The sequence below is a fragment of the Nanorana parkeri genome, unplaced genomic scaffold (genome assembly GCF_000935625.1).
Source record: "Nanorana parkeri isolate BGI_ZX_2015 unplaced genomic scaffold, ASM93562v1 scaffold1539, whole genome shotgun sequence".
NCBI lineage: Eukaryota > Metazoa > Chordata > Amphibia > Anura > Dicroglossidae > Nanorana > Nanorana parkeri.
Genome location: NW_017307807.1, coordinates 294889 through 313078, shown reverse-complemented (window position 1 = coordinate 313078; position 18190 = coordinate 294889). Strand labels below are relative to the sequence as shown.

At 40.5% G+C, this 18190-nt stretch overlaps 1 protein-coding gene across 1 annotated transcript in view; it reads left to right on the top strand.

Annotated features, from left to right (window-relative positions):
- The first annotated feature begins 10485 nt into the window (after positions 1-10485).
- The window catches only part of AZU1 (azurocidin 1), a 13986-nt gene continuing 6281 nt past the window's right edge, over positions 10486-18190 (top strand). Inside the window, exons 1-2 of the mRNA XM_018570478.1 lie at positions 10486-10544; positions 14392-14545. Of these exons, the coding sequence (XP_018425980.1) occupies positions 10490-10544; positions 14392-14545 (209 nt within the window). The 5' untranslated portion in view covers positions 10486-10489. The remainder of the gene's footprint in view (positions 10545-14391; positions 14546-18190) is intronic.

Below are 18190 nucleotides of genomic sequence, written 5' to 3'. Positions count from 1 at the left end.
CTTTCTGTTATGTGCCTGCAGCAACATAGAAAATGGAGCAGATCACTTCCAATCAGCAAAGGTGCTTGTGTTCCCTTTGTCAATATGTAGCAGGATCTGCTCCAATTTCTAGGCTTTATGCATGGGCCACTCTTTGTTAACTCTTTGTTTGCAAAACTTTAACTTTGTGTAGGCACTTCCTGTAATGAAGACCAGTCACTGCTGCTCTCTCTCTGCAGAGTGACTGGTCTTGTTTTCATCTACTCCTGCAGTTTTCTGCAGGCAGCCTGTAGTGGATGGAGCTTGCTGGGTCACTCCTACAGTGCTATGATGTCTCTGCTACAATTATATGGTAATATCTGGGTTTGTAAAGCCATTTGTTGCACACGAAATGGATTTCTATCCTTTGTGGTCGTTAAGGACTATATTTCAATAATAGTTTTTGTGACTGGAGTTCAGCTTGAAGGGTCCAGTAAGCATCTAGGCAACATCCAGGAAACCAGTGTGTCATTCCTCACCATAGTCAAGATCATAAAGTTTAAAACACTTGCCATGTGCAAAAATCACAATTGCAGAGTTCTCTGAAAAAAGCATCCCAGGTTATCGTTAGATTGGAAAAGCTATTTCCAAAAAAATTACAAATAAGTAATTTGCTGTCTATTTAATTTTGTCTGTTGACCATAGAACAACAACAGTAAATATATTGCACATAGATGCAGAGTCATTCAGGGTTATTCACGAAAGGGTGAAGGGTTTGGAGAAGGCAGGAGAAGTGAACAATCTAGGCCAAAATAGGTGATTTGCTGATCAACCTTAAACACTCAAAGAGCCATTTGGACCCGTTTCCCACAGAGAAGAAAACACCGGGAGCCACAAAACCCTTTTGACATCTAAAATGAAGATAACACGGCATATATCGTTTTTTTACCTTTATGCTATGTATAGCGTGTATTAGGGATGCACCGATACCGATACTAGTATCGATATCGGTGCCGATTCCGAGTATTTGGGCAAGTACTCCTACTCGCCCAAATGCCCAGATTCCTAGCACGAGTACTCCCGGTATCAGGAAGTCGGGCAGCGCGTCATTACACGCTGCCCGGTTTCGCGATTGACCGGGAAGCGGCTCCATGCTCTCTCGTCACTTGTGATGAGAGAGCGTGGAGCCGACTTCCCGTCCAATCAGGAAGCCGGTCAGCGTGTAATGACGCGCTGCCTGGCTTCCTAATTGGTCGGGAAGCTGGCCAATCAGGAAGCTGGCCTCGTGAGGTAAGGTTACCTTAGCTTAGTATGTGCAGCCTGTCACCTCCGGGGCCTCTCCAGCGAGAATGCGGCCTTCGTCCGGTACCCAGCCGGAGCCGTCCAATCAGGAAGCCGGGCGCCGTCTAATGACGCGACGCCCTGCTTTCTGATTGGCCAGGAAGCTGGCTTCATGCTCCCTCGTCATCTCATGACAAGAGAGCATGGAGCTGTCCTAGACAATTCACTACTCCTGCATTCTCCAAACTCTTCACCCTTTTGTGAATAGCCCTGATTATATTATTGCATGGCATTTTATCACCGAATGCCTAAGTTTCCTTAGAATTTGTGTTTAGTCCCAGCACTGTAATTTTATTTTAACTTTTAATGGCTCCATTTTATGCTCTTCTCCATAATCACTCGCAGAGCATCAATTAATGTCAGCCACAAACTAGAAGTCAAGCGGCAAAAACCTGCGTAATTTCTTTTACATTTTTTAACACATGCAGTATACTGCAAACAGTGATTATATAATGCTCGTGATACATTCAGCTGAGGTGTGCAACACATTATTCTCCTTTTTAAAGTACAACTACAGTCAAAGCTTTTTTTTGTGTTGAATAGCGGGGAGAGGGATTAGAACACCCATCAGGTTTTTTATTACTGTATTTATTTATTTCTGTCCCCACCCTCAAGGAGCTTACAATCTAAGGTCCCCATCTCACATACATATGAGGGCCAGTTTAGACAGCCATGCCTACCAGCATGTCTTTTTTTGGAGTGTTGGAGGAAACCCACACAAGCACAGGGAGAAAATGCAAACTCCTTGCAGATAGTGTGACCTGACCAGATTCAAAGGCAGTGCTAACCACTACACCACTGTGCTGTCTGACACTGTAGGCAAATCCATCCAGCACCATAACCAAAAACGCCACATTTGTGGAGAATGATGCTTGGCTAATGATGATACCACATTATAGAAAAATAGAAATAGCCAGCACTCCACGTGAAACCTCAACATTTATTGAGGTTACATCATAAAATGTGAACAAAAGCAAAATAAAAAGACATGTTCCACCTTCACCTGGTGTTTTTGTTCACATTTTCCGATATAACCTCAATAAACGTTGAGGTTTAACATGGAATGCTGACTATTTCTATTGTTTGAGCTTGTTGTTAGGGTTCTTCTTGCTAGACACCAGTTCTCATCTGTGGTAACTTAAAGCGTAGTTCCACTTTTTCTGCCAAATCGGGATAACATCTACTTTATATTTGTTATATGATCCTATTCACATTGTATATCATGCAATTCCTTCTTACATTTTTAGGTGCTTTATACTATATACTTGCTTAAAAATCCTACCTAGCCTCCCCGCTATGCAATGTTAAGGAGGGGGGTTGTGCAAAGTTATTTTATTCAGGTACTTTAATTAACCTTGTCTGTACTGTGCTGGCAGATCTCATTATACATTTTGAACTGGATTTGTATTTCCTAACAGAGGGTTAAAACCTTTAAGGCATTGTGTGTTAATAAGGGGAAGCTCAGTCTGACCCTCAGTCTAACACAATACTTTCACCCTCAAACTTCTCAGAGTAGCCTGGGATTTGCACAAAGGCCTTCACCAAAGAAACGTCTAAAAAGGTAAGAAATATATTTTTAAAAATTATATTACATTATGCTGTGTGAATGGGAACACATAACACACATGTAGAGGGGTTTTCTCAAATTTGAGTGCAAGTGGAACTACACTTTACGGGTCGCATTTCTCAATCACCTGCCACAACAACTGTTCAGCATGGAAGGAAGGGCATATTCACATATTCACAGTGAGTGAAGTTGTGTCACTGCATTGAGGAAGTATATCCTTTGGACATCTTCAAAAGTAGGCTTACAAACTTCTAGATCGATATCGATCATTCATTTCTGCCTCCACCAGTGTCCCTTTAACTGCCTCCACTCCCTTATCATGCTTAATAATTGTATGAAGAGATTTTACATTGCAAGCAGCAACAAACCAGCCCTCCTGCCATTCTAACTTATTCAAAAAGGTAAGTACTGTACATCCTCCGTGCGCTTTAGGTTGAATGGGTGTCAATGTACAAATGGTTGGCGTTGATCCTTATATTTTGACAATCTAGATGTATGCGAATAGACACCAGAAACTATAGGTCTTTCTGGGGAATCTATTACACTCTTGTATTTTTGGAAGTACATATTTAACTGTGTTAAGGTGAGTATTTAATGTCCATATATTTCTTCTCCCTTTTATTTATAACCCAACTATAATAAGCATTTTTCAGGATTGTACCCACTTTCTTCTTGTTTTGAATCCTTGGATCCTTTTCAGTCCAATGTATCTCTCATACTTGACCTTATATAGTATTACTACACCTCCTCCTTTATCTGCCAGTTTAATAACAAGACCTTTGTCTTTACGTAACGGATCCTACCTCCAGCTCATTCAGTTCTCCCAAATGGCTTTCTTAAAGGTATTAATGACTTCATCTTTAACTTCCACCCTAAAACTACCCGAGTAGTTTTAGGTTTCAAGATAGTTTACCTATCCTCCTTCCCAATATTACAATAACAGAATCCTTTTGATAATATTTCTAAAGTATAAGTTGTGAATATATTTGTGTTTCCTCAAAAAGTCCTCAAATTTATTTAGTTTTTGGTAAGGGCAATTGAAAAGGAACGAGTTTAACACAATAAAAACAGCCATATATGAAGTAAATACCCTTTAACGCAAGATAGTACAAATAACAATGCAGTCTAGCTACTGTGTACAGGCACAGTCTAGCCACTGGCCAGTGGAATAATAAACAAATCTCCTGGAGGCAGAGCCCTTAAACTCATGTTGGAGGATTTACTCTCTAAGCCAGGGTATTTGTAATCCACAAGTTATGGAGGAATACTCCCAAATGTCCTGGGCAGAGGTCTACTGGCAGCATTAAGTGGCAACCACTCTGATGCTGCATGGATGTCCTGACAGCTAGCTGTCTCACAAAATATGCCCCAACAGGCTTAGTGACTACAGGTGCAGCACAGGCCACTTCTCCCCTGAACGTCTCCATGCTGCTCACGTGTCGCTGGGAGCAAGGCAACCTGCAGTGACCAGGGCCTCCCCTTTTAAGTCTTTGTCTGGGTCAGGTGTCCATGTGGGTCCTCCTGAAGTCAGGCTGTGCCTCTGTAGCTCTCCCCCTCTGCACAAAGCACTCTCCTGTATCTCCTACCCGTGGCTCTCCCGCTCCGCCCCTCCATCTCAGGTCTGGTGGGTGGTGCTCTGTTTCAGCCACAAGAATGCCCAGAAAGTGCAGCTGGGCCTGAAGGGGGCTGCCAGCCAGGGCTATGTGGGGATACCATCCTTTGCTATCCTTGTCTCTCCTTTCATCTCCGAATTCCTTTCCCCTGAGCCCCTTTCTCCTTTGGTCATACAAAGTAAATACATTCGTAATTACTCCATGAGAGCCAATTCATGGGCGTTATTTGGTCTTTACCTCATCACTTTCCCTGAGGACACAAGCTGGTTTTACAATATGACATACATTTTCTATATTTAGCATGAACCAGTGAAGTATCAGCCATTCGTTCACCAGTATCCCAAAGGTACATTCCGTCCATCTTCTTGTCTGACACAGATAGCAATTAAAACATCTTTGGGTTGTTTTGGGAATTTTAGGTTTTCTGAATCCCAAAAGGTTTTACCAGGCACATAAATATTGTATGTATGTCATGAATGGGCTGTTGGTTGTTAGGAAAAGGATGTTATCTAGTAAGTCCCTTGCAGTGCTGCCACATCTTTATGCCATTATCTTTCAGATAATGGCATAAAGACAAGATGGAGAACTATGAAAGATAATTATTGTGAACAATAAATGTGAACTTTGATTTCAGAATTCAGTAAAGAGTGGGTCTAGACAGCCTCAATCCATCATGTGTACGTGAGCAAACTCTTTTTTTTAGCTTATCTAACATATGGGGATGAAGTTTGGGTTCGCTAACAAGTGTTCACAGTGGATCCAGTGGGTTTGATATTCATGGTCCTAGCCATTTATTGTGGAAATTTACCAGACCAAATTCTTTGTAACCATAATGCATTGCATGCAGGGCCGGATTTCCCACAAGGCAGGGATGTAGAATTCGTATCGCCCGATGCATGCAGTTCCGGGCACCAGTCGGGTAGTTGTTCTTTACATTTAGCCCTCCTTTGGGCAAGCAGGGCTAAATGTACAGCAGGGAAGCCGCTTGTTCGTTCACAAGTGATCTCAGCAATGTCGCTGAGATCACTTGTATGCAGCCTGCTTGTCCGTCCTCCCCCCACCCCGCCGGCTATGAGGGAGGGTTTTTACCTTTTTTTTTTATCCTTTGTTACATCTCAGTGCTTCGATTGTTCTGTCCCTGTCTACATGCACTCTAGTGATAACAGGCTGCATGTATTTTTTTTCTTAATTGTTGATGCCTGCATGTTGTTTTTTTTTACAGGAGATGTTTCGAAATGGTGACAAAGTGGAATATGTCTGTGCAATGTGCATTAGCACAGCAGCTTGTGGTTTCCTTTTTTAGAGCATTTGATAGTATGATATACTGGCAGGAGATTGAGGGATAAACGGGTAAAAGCTTGTGATCCCATAACACAAAGTGCCCAAACAAGTACCTTCATATTGTGAAGGAATATGGATCATATCAAGAAAATGTCCTTTTCTATGTTTTAAATTGTTTTGAATTAGTTTCATTTGCTTCCTAGCTTTGTGACTCTCCTTACTCAGCTTTTAGCGTTGCTATGCGTAACCAAGAGAGATATCCTGTATTCGGGAGCGCGCCAAGGACACATCGGAGGAATGCCGAGGGAGGACGCTACAAGCAGAAGATATCTTTGACTAACCAATTAGCGAGAGACACGAGACTTTAACTAACAGTTCCTCTAGTTTGCCCAATAGTATAATAACAGAGGTGGGCATATGTGTGACGAGCACTCTCCTGTTATCTGTGTATAAAGGAGAGAGACCGCCCTGAATAAAGCAGAATCTTCATAGACCGTTAATTCTGAGTTTGTGATTTCTCCGGTGCACCGTACACAAAATAATTAGAAACAGCAGCAGACATCTTGTGTGAACCCAGTTGTGGTTCAGATCCATTTCAATATATTTATTTTTTCCAAAGTTAGTGATAAAACAAAAAAAGAAACGATAACTAAATGAATTTCCAAGTGACATTAACATGTTAAAGCTGAATTTATATTGGTTGGGTTTACATCTACTTTAACAAACTTTGCTTGTGAATTGCAGGGCTGGGGTACATTCTTATATGTGCCCTGCATGTGTTCACAGTTCTCTACCTGCACCCAAAAATTCCTTAAGGGACCAAAATCTGGCCACAACAATGGGGTGATTGCTAGCTCTACAGCTGTTAATGCCCCAACTACTTTATGTTCTATTAATCGCGGCCTTTTGCTGTTTTTTTTAATTAAATCTTTATGTTTGGGGTAATTAGAGCACATCAAGCAGGTGCTGATAGTCTGTTCAAGAGCTGCCTTTCTTTGCAACACCTCACTGTAGCGTTTTCTTTCAAAAAAGTATGTAAAAGCAAAAACACTGCACACCCTCATTCTAGATTCACCACAGTATCCCCATGTACACAATTTTTCAAAAATGTCAGAGCTAGCCATTAGGAACGGTTTGGTTGACATTGGTCCTCAGTATGACAGTACGTGTCCACCAGGGACAAGGTTAGGCTTTGGTCCAATGTAGGGTTTAACCTAATATTGGTATTTACGGGGTTTTTTTCTGCAACAGGAAGTAATTTATTTATTGACTGTATTACTACCTCCGAAAAATGAATACTTCCTGCCATGCAGGCTACACAGAGTCTACACAACACCAGAGTCTTAGCAACCAGTATCCTGCTGCCTGACGGCTGTGGTAACCTGTGAGATGTCATCAACTTAATATGATTGTGACTTCCCTGGATCAACAATCTCTGATGCTTAATATACCTATTATAACTCAATATTCAGTAATATTCAGTAATATTCTGTGCATTTAGGAATACAGACAGATTTTTTTTTAAACAATTAACTGAGCTAGCTAGAACTATGGTTTTGATCATATTTGGTCAATGACATCATACAGCTGCCAGTCCCTTTGTTTTCATTCAGCCGTGGATTGTGATTTGACGTGCAGTCCGATGTGGATGTGCAGTCACCGTTTTTTCTTTCAACTGGTTGATGGGCACCATTCATCGTACTTCACGAGGCTCTGCATCGCTGGATGATGTAATTTATGATAGATATGCCTCAGGGGGCTTTTGTTTTTTTTAATAAAATACTTTTTCAAAAGTGTGGTGTGTTTATTTACATTCAAACATTCACAGCCAGGCCTGATTCATTTTAATGAAAGTCAGCTTCTCAGTCACAAATTCTTTTGCTGTGCTGAAGGCCCTCTTGCTGTGCTGAAGGCCCTATCTGACATGACACTGCAGTAGGGCAGGCCAGTACCTTAAGCACAAGCTTTGGGCCAGCTCCAGCCAGTAGACATCCTAGACACCCAGTAGTCCATGGAATCATCGCTTGTAAGCATTTTAGTTACAGTCTTGTCATCTTTGCTTTTGTTTGCTTGACCAGAGCATTGATTGCCCTAGGTGGAAAAATTTTAGAAAAATAGAAAAATGAAATTCAATAATTACAAACATCTAAAACTAATGGTGGAAAGTGGAAATATGTGTGTTATTTTGTTTTTAGGGATTTGGACGAAATTCGTTAGTGGTAGTCGGTACGAATGTTCATTTCCGTTTCAGGTTCGTATTGTTCGTTTAATTGCAGCAAAAAGTGACATAAAAAATTTTTTTGGTCACTTTGCTGCAATGAAAATTCGTCCACAAGCGAAAATGCGTACAGACTACCGCTAACGGATTTCGTCCTGAAAACTAATTTTTCCGAAACGAATCGCACATGTCTACTGGACGCAGGGCTTAGGGTTAGTTCACACCATAAGCAGTGCGCTCCGGTCCGATTGAAGTGAATGGCACGGTAGCCATGCCCTCCGGCTGCAATGCGATTGCCCGCACAGGATCGCAAGGTACATTGTGTCTGCAGTGCATTTAGGTGCGGTGCGATCAAAATAGTGCTTGCAGCTTGTTAATCGCACCGCACCTGAACGCACTGCAGGCACAATGTGCCTTGCGATCCTGTGCGGGCGATCGCATTGTGGCCAGAGGGCGTGGCTACAGTGTCATTCACTTCAATGGCCCACCACGCCCCCTCCAGCCCAGCAAAAAAGTGAGCTGGCCGCAATGCGATGCAGTGCGTTCCGGCCTGAACGCACTGCAAGTGGTGTGAACAGGCCTTAAAACGGTACAAGGAGCAGCCATATTTTTGGTATAACCACTTCCAGCGGAGCACGTACATTTACATGAACCCGCGGGAAGTGGTTAAAAAAAAACCACACATACACATAATGAAACACACATATCACACACTCATTAAACACACACACACATAGCTTTATTAATAACAAAAAAAATCACACACAATAAAAACACACATACACACACAACTAATAACAATAGTTAATAAAAAAATGTCCCCCTCTCCTGCTTACCAGTTTTGCAGGAAGGGGGGCCTGCATTCCAGTGTGACACATGGGGATTATAGTAATGGTGGAGTGTAGCATCAGTGTGATCTGCATCTAAGGCTGATGCATACCTACTAATCGATCCCTGCCTGTGTCACTGACGGCACCACGAGGGAGCGATCAGTATGATCTGCATCAGCAAGAGATGCAGATCATACTGATTCTCCACTGGACCACCAGGGAATTATTTTAATTTAATATATTGCCGTTTCGGCAATATATTAAATGAGATGTGGGCACTTGCCAGGTTTAAAGATGGCCACCGCTACTCACGCCGGCCATCTTTAAAAACGTAATGTGCCTCAATTGGCGGTCCTGTTATGCAGTATCTTACGTGGGAACAACTCCCCCTATTTAATCCTGTATGTTTACCGGGCCCCTCAGTATTCGGGTGGAACCTATCACTACCTCGATCATCTAGATGGGCGAACCTACTACACCTGCGATAATTGTCATTTTGTTTAACTCTAGAGCCGTGCCCCCCCCAATATATTCTGTACTCCCCTGCATCACGTGCTGTACGCTGTAATCACTTGTACCCACTGTCATAGCAAAAATGTCATGTTATGTTAAAATCAATAAAAATATTTCATTTAAAAAAAAAAAACGTAATGTGCAGTCAGTCACTGCAGTGGAGGCAGACTGGAGACAGGGGGACACCGGAGGCCCGCACAGAGAGAGCACCCCAGGTGAGGATCTCGAGTGTGCTGACCCCGGCTTCCTCAGGTGCTGCAGGGCCCCTTACTTCCGTATCGGCCGTACCCCCCTGACGGCGGCCTTAGGGGTGGGGAACCTCTGGCCCTACAAATTCCATGAGGTATTGAAAGACTCTTACAGCCACAGGCATAACTACCAGAGACAGATGCATTATGGGATTTGTAGTTTCACCACAGCTGGAGGGCCATCGGTTTCCCACCGCTGAACTAGAGGAAGGGGGCAGTTTTCACAAGCTGGTATGGAAGCAGTTGAAGTGCCAAGCATCTGGCATTCAGACACTAGGTATAGGGGTGGTTTAGTGACATTTTTTTTCTTCCAGTCCAGCTACACGAGGAAAAGAAAACCTGGCATGGGAAAGTTGTTACTAGAGATGGTGGGGTTTTGGCAAGTGCTGCTTTAGGGTTCAGAACTTTACTTTGGGGAAGGGCAGACAGCCTATAGCTGTAGAACCGTATGCTTGATTTTTGCTGCTGCTTGCCCTTTACCTCTTTTCCTTGAGGACAAACTTACAGGAAAAGGCCAGAGAGTACTAAAGGGGGATTGAGATGAGTCTCCCAATAGTGGTGGCCCCACAAAATCCATTTGGGTCCCCCCTTGCTGCAGCATGCTTTACAGGAGCAAATATTTTTAAACAAATGACATTGCTGTCCCTTCCTGTGTTTGCTTGACCAGGGTAGGGACAGTCCTACAAGGAAAAACTATTAAAAAGTGTAAATCTAAAAATAAAAACAATTCCCACATTTTCTGTTTTATACTTCTTGTGCTTTTCCACATACTTAATTTCCAGTTCCTGGACCTCTGTGCTTGCGTAGTGGCATCTTGCTCATTGTGGGTAGAAACAACAGTTAGTTATGTAATATAAACAGTTACTGAATAGCTATAAATGTCCAGGCTCTCAGGACATGGTCACATATGTTGGAGTAACATGGATCATCTGGTTGCATTAGTGGCAGTTTTGTGGGTATGCCAGGTAAATGGGGGTGAGTATTACATTTATAATACAGATTCATTTTTCGTTTAAAGTACAATTTGTGTGTACAATGCATATTTATAGATCTGATGTTTCTGACAGAAACATGGAGTGTTAATAATTTCTAGTTGTCAAACTTATATTTGAAGGTACTATTGTTTATAAATATGCCCATATATATTAAAGTGTTGGCCAGATTTTCATGAAGCAATAGTATGTAAAGGTTATATATTGTATAAGAACTGTATTTTATCTATACATTTTATGTATAAGAATATATTTTATTTGTGTAAAAATTAAAATAAACATTTGGTTAATGTTCGACAGGAAATGAAAAATAAGAAAAAGAGGAAACCAAGGTAGTACAGACTTAGTATCTGAATAAACCTGAAAAATAACATAATTTAAAAAGAACACCTAATTTTCTTAAACCATTATATTCAAGGTTTGACTAAAAGGTTATACAGTTTACTATTTGCAAGTCATTTATCTTCAGGTTAAGGTTTATTTGTATCTCCAGTGCTAAGTTTGTAATATTGCATGGTCTATATATGATACATTTTACACGTGTACTACTTTGGGGCCCATTCACACATATTCTAGTATACATTTTTATATCAATTAGAATTTTTCCTTGCAATTCTATTTTTACTAAGCACACATTTTCCAAAGTTTTTTCAGTTTCTTCTCTCATGCACTTAGTGGCAATTTGTCTAACATTTGGCAAATCCTATCATAGTCCAACTGACATTTTTAAGAATGCAGCATGATTATTTAGACAAATGTGAGCAGCCCAACAAAACAAAAAGCAAATAATTAAGTCAAAATCAATATATGATATAATCTCCCAATCAGTAATCACTTGATGTATAAATATCCCAGTGTTTATCAATCTGTGATAGAAGTGCAAATAATAAATATATAAAAAACTGTTCTAATAATTAATGCATAAGCATGCAAAATATCCATAAAATAGTGGCAATTGTTCATATAAACTTCATATTATACAAGTATGCTAGTGTCCATCCCATCAATTGTGTTAATCAAACAATCAGTGATGATCTTCCTTCAGTGAATAAAACAATCCAACACCGACCCACAATACTCCAATGGGTGACCTGTTGAAACGTGACTCTCCCACTGTGCTCTCATAGTACACTCAGATCACAATGACACTCTGAAAACAGTGCTGAATCCCAGCCGTCACAATCAAATCCAGCATGTGTAATCCACTGTTACTGGTTCTACTCCACTCCTCCTGTGTTCATCCATACTCCATAATCAATTATTTATTAAGCCATCACCCCAATGCAATTAGACAGACCGCTTAAATAAAATCAAGTGACTTAATTAAAGACAAATATTCAATCCTCCTCTCGTCCCGCATGTGTAATGACATCAGCATGCCCTGCCTTAATGTGTTCCTCACATAGACTTTTTTTAAAGGCAGTGGCTTGTTTTTATATATTAATTATTTGAACATCTATCACAGATTGATAAACACTGGCATATTTACACATCAAGTGATTACTGATTGGGATATTATATCATATATTATATATTGATTTAGGATTCCTATTATGCTTATATTTATGAGTGTTTGTATACACTGAGCACAGCAGCTTATTTGCATATTGAGTTTAGAATATTAACTACATCCACAGCGCGTATCTACATTTATATAGAAACAACCCAAACTCGGGCCCCATCAAATCAGCAGGGGGGCCCGAGTTTGGGTTGGAAGTCGCCACTGCTCTGTAGCTCTCTCCTCCCCGCTGGGAGCTGGCTGCATGCTGCAGTCTGTGTCCCCTCCAATTCCCACTGCTCTCCCCCGCCTGTATCAGCAGAGGCAGCGGGGATTAGAGGGGACAAAGAGCCGATCCAGCTGCTGGCACCCAGCGGGGAGAAGAGAGCAGTGACAGGAGGATCAGGATGCCAGGGCTGTCAGGATGGAGAGCGGAGCTGTGTGGGGTCTGGCGGAGCTTCAGGATGCCCAGCAGAGGATCAGCAAATACGTGTAATATTTACTGATCCTTCCCTGTACTGAGTACTGAGTAAACACTGAGTGAGCAGTACTAATCACTAGGTGTTCGTACAAATAGTAAGCAACACATCACTTCTTGTTCATTCAGGACTGGGGGACAGAGTAATCACTAACTCAGTTTCTGCATGGACAGGAGCAGAGGCTTCCTGTCCATTCATAACCGGGAAGAGTACTATGCCTCCTCAGTTTCTGAATGAACAGGTAGCCTCTGTACTAAGTGCTCCTGTTTATTCAGTGCTGAACCTGTAGAAAAAGAGATTGAGTACTCTGCGTCCTCAATTTCTTTTTCTTTTTCAAAAAGGAAATATCAGGGGTCTTTTTAGACCCCTAATATTTCTCTGAAGCCACCTGACAGTAAATAAAAAAAATAAAGAATAATTAAATAAAAATAATATGATGCACCATATTGTGGTGTACGTTATGCACATGCGCTGCGGTGCGTTGTTAGAACACATAGCAGTGCTTGATTTTTTTTTTACTTAAAAAAAAACCAAAGCATTCAACTGCATGGCAGTTGCTTCAGGACAACCCCAGCTTTCTATGTACAATGCAAAGAGCCTTTCACAGGGCTCAGCCCATGATGCCCTCCTCAGTACCACAATCCACAAAGCTTTCTGCTGTGCCTTCAGTCTGGAGTGCTAACGGTCCCTGGGGCAGGGGGGCAAAATACTTGCCTTGGCCCGGGCGCTGACAACCCACGCTATGCCACTGCCAAAGAGCACAGGTTTGCTAAAACCCAAAGATTCCCATTAACCATTCCATCCATGTTGGAATCCTATAGAGTTTAGTACATATGAAGGGGCAGGAAGAACCAAATTTTGGTACAATGCAAGAGTGGGGTGGCAGCTGGATGAGATTATTTCTGAGAGCTGATAACTTTAATTATATGAGTTATAATACAAGTTAACATAATTTATTTAATTCATATAAAGAGCTGTTATGAGATTAGTAGATGCATATATCTTAGAGGTTTAGTGTAACTAATTGTATTTGAACTAACATTCTCTTCCAGAGGTGGAATACATTTTAGTTCCCATCAGTTAACCTAATGATGGAACACTGCATGTACACAGTTTTTGCAGCCCCTAAACGGCTGTAGCATGACATTATTGTGTAAATAAAGATCATTATTTTATCATTAAATTAATTACGATGCAAAGTAAATTCAAATGCATTGTCAAGAATCTCACATCCGTGTCAATCCAAAATTCACATTTTTTGATTTTACATGGATTTATTAGTGTATCTCATGATCATATTCACATCAATGTGTTCAATTTACAAAATTAAATAATGCATTGGTGTGAAACTTTTATTTTTCCACATTATATGAACTATATTACTGGTGAAAGCCCGTTATTTATTTCAGGAAGTGTTATTGTATCTCTATCTCTTTATCTTGTTTCTGCTCTTCTCAGCAGACACCTCACTGAAACCTACTGTTAACACCGGCTAGTGATATTTTATGTGAGATAATTAATTTGCAACAATATCTGTTAATAAATCTTTCATTACAAATAACTGTAAAACTGGTAATGTAATGTGCATGCAGGAACACATACGTTAAAATTAGAAAATAATGTGCAGTAATAGAAATAAGGCATGCATTATCTTATTATGAATCAATGCACATGCACATGCCTCATGCACATGGGCTGCCTGTGTTATTTGGTAGTTATCTGGGAAGTATAAACAGCTGTTATGCTTCCGAGATCACTTTTTCCTGTGTTTAGATGTTCCTCGTTTTTGTCGTTAGACATGTTTACACGCACTTAGGCTTGGATTTCATTATATTTCTAACATTTCTCCTTAGGATCCTATAGAACTGAAATTGTTGGGGGTAGGGAGGCCAGACCCAACTCACATCCTTATATTGCCTCCCTACAATTCAGGGGCCAGCATTTCTGTGGAGGATCTCTTGTTGCCCCCCAATTTCTAATGACTGCTGCCCATTGCCTATCAGGCATGTAAGTACCTAGTTAAATGATTACATTAAATTAAACCTTTTCTTTTATTCATGTTTTGCTTCTTGACTTCTTGATCTTCACTGAGCTGCCTAGCTAGTGCCACAAAGCCTCTATTCCCAAGGTGCTGTCTTGCTCATGCACACCATGGTCTTCATATACATATACATATAGAAAAGCCTGTCTAGCTGTGGATGGACTAATAATTGAAGGGAATGGAGACGATGGTGTGTATGAGTACATTTTGGATGATTCTGTAGATTTTACCAAAAGGCTGTGCACTGCCAGGAGGTCCACACTGTGAAGATCTCCAGACAGCATTGTTGAAAGTAAGTATACTCTATATTGAAAATGCTGAAGAAGAATAATAGAAAAGGATAAGTGCAATAACAATGCACTTGTGTGAAGTCATTACAGTCACATATAATTCCAAATATGATAAATAAAACATGATACCATTGGCTGATACATTTATGGACAACTGATTTTAGGTGTATAGATTTCTTTTAGCTTGAATTTTAACAATGACTTGCATGTTTCACTTATATGGTACCTAGCACATAAATTGAACTTATACCGTCTAACTCTTTCTTTTACATCAATTACTAGCCTTTTTTTTATCCCTTTACCTTTGTTTCTCTGGTGCTTTTTGTGCATTGTGGATTACCTAACCTTTATCCATGATCTTGAGATGGTTCTCAAGTCTCACAACACTAGAACACTGAAACCTAACTGCTCTATGACACTAAATTTGCTGCAACACCGTTGTTCTGGTTCTTGTATTTTATTCAAACATCTTGCTGCAGGTGTAGAGCTCTTAATCTGTGTACACTGCACTTATTGTGGCTTCACTTGTACGCCTTATCTGACTTACTCCTCCTTCATAGTCCAGGCAAAATGTCAATTTTTTTTTGTCTTCTCATTTTAATGCTGTCACCTGGCCACACTTTCCTGTTTTCTGGACAGTTTTGCTTCCTGGCTTCCACATATTCTCCCCTTTGAAGTACCCTCAATTAACCCTTTATAATGTAAGAAACGTGGTCTATGGGCAGATGACTACTAGGAAAACATAATTACTTTACTGAACTCAGCATATCTAAACAAAATTACTCTGCCATACTTGTATCTTCCTAAACCTCAAATTATCAACTCTTTGATTTAACTTCCTCCCAAATTGGACTTCTCCTGCCCCCTAAAGATTTCACCCTGGAAGATGTAGCAAACTACTTCTAATTAAATATTATGTAATAATAATAATTGTGAAAAAAAAAAAAGTATAACCTATCATCTACTGCTACAACCTGTATTCTCAGTCCAATACCTTTTTGTAGCACTGCTCCTCTACTTTTAACTAGACATGTAAAATTTGTTTCGTTCAGGAATTAAATTCGTACGAATTTCTGTAAATTCAGACATTCGGATGCATCCGAATGTCTGAATGACAGAAATAACGAATCTGAAGGAATCTGAATGTTTGATAACGAAATTCGGATACATCTTCCCCACAACCCTGACCCAGTGGTTGTGGGGTCTGTGTGCAGGGGGGGTCATCTGCATCTGGGTACCCCCTTTCATAAATGGGGCACCCAGATGCCACCCCCCTTGTGAATGAGTAAGGGGTACTTGTACCCCTTCTCATTCACTAAAGGGTTAAATAAAATGCAAATAAACACAGCAGCACCTTAGAAATAAAATTCCTTTAATTGAACAAAAAAACAAAGCACACACTTTTGACAATTCCTTTATTTACAGTTTTTGTAAAAATTTCAAATTAAGTCATTCCAGAGTCGCCCGACAATTGAGAAAAAAACAAAAAAACTCCCTGATGCAATGTTTACATTGGGCAGTGGGCAGAAGTAAACAAAGCCTGCTATTGGCTATTTACATTTGAAACACTTAATAGCAGGCTGGCTAATGCTTCGCCCACTGCCTGATGTCAGTCACAGAGGAGCAGGCCTCTGCTGGAGCAATAGCCATTCTGTAAGGGTTGTGAGGAGGAGGCGCTTGTCCCTGTCGGCATGGGGACAAGGTGCTTTTCCAACGGCCTGGTAGTAATTGCCGGGAAACCGCACGCTGTTTTTTTTTCATCAGGGTCCCCCTAACATTCTTGCCAGACCTAAAGGGTCTGGTATGAATTGGGGGGGGGAAGGGGAGCCATGCTGTTTTTTTTTTTTTTTGTGGTGTCAGAAATAAAAAGAAACAAAGTAAACATGTAATGTCACTTTAGTGCAACTAATTTTAGTTTGTAATGATCATTTAACTCCCCCAAAATTAACGAAATTTGGATTCACCCGAATCCGAATGCCGAAATGAATTGACTTTCAGACTCGAATCCCAAAAAATTAAATAACAAAACGAAACAATTTTTTTGCCAGCTTACATGTCTAACTCTAACCCCTTTATTGACCTACCTTTTGATCCTCTCCCTCTCTACAGGCATCTTGCCCTATACCTTCACATACTGTATAAAATTGTGTCACCTATACTGAAGTAACTCTAGCTTGATCTTTCTCCATTTTCTAGCTTCCACCCAACTTATCCTCTTGATGTCTACTCTTATTAAGGTGGCAGAAGACTTCCTCAGAGCAATTTCAAAGGATTGCTTTTTTTCTGTTTGTCTACTTTGATCTCAGCTCTAGGCTGAATCCTTAAGACCAGTGCTGTTCTTTTTCTTCCCCCAAACTCTTGATAATACAGTCTCTTTTTATGGTATTTCATACCACCAGTATATAGATGCTATTTAGATATACTTTACATTTCCAATGTGGTTTATCATTTTGAACTGCCTTTAAACCGTTTGCTTTGGTTTGGCATCTCTTCTTCACATTCCAAACTGCTCCCTGATACCTCTCTGCCAATGTGTCCCATTTATTTCCCTTTTGCAGTACCTCAAAACAGAGGACTGTCAAAGTCCTAGTTCACGTCCTCAATATGGATTTTCTGGCCTACTGCAACTTCCTACAATGTGGTATTCCACTAGTTACTGTATCTTGTTAACATTACAATTTATCAAGGATGTTACAAGACTTAAAGTAGATATAAAGCCTTACTGGATGACATTTGGTTTTCTAATGCACAGTGTACAGCACAGCCAATTCCCTTGATTTTTTTTGTTTTAGAATTTATTGTTTTTGCTTTTTCTTTTTCTCATCTCAGAGTTGCAGTGCTGATCTTTTCCAGCACCCTTTAGCCATTTTTTGTCTACATCCACTCACCCCAATGGCAGCTGCACATCATTGCGTAGGGCTGGCTTCCTAATGGTGAAAGCAGCACATGCTCTCACAACACAAACATGTGGCAGGGTAACAATGCAGGACAGCAACTAAGAGACAGTGACAGGGAGTGATATCACTCTATAGCATGAAGTGCATGAACAAGTGCCTTCATGGCCATATTTCCATGTAGTATTTAATCCAGATTTAAATTAATAATGTGGTTTTGGAATTACATCAACCTGTTAAAAGTCAGATTTTAGGTATTTGGTTTAATGCAAGACTTGTGTCTCCAACTGAACCTCATCTGCTGTCTCAGTCTGTCCTTTTGCTGACTGGCTATGCTCTCTTACCTGAAAATAAAAGGAATAATACTGTGCGTTGCATTTAAAAAGTTTTGCACAATGATTTTACCATATTCTTTTTTTTTTACGAC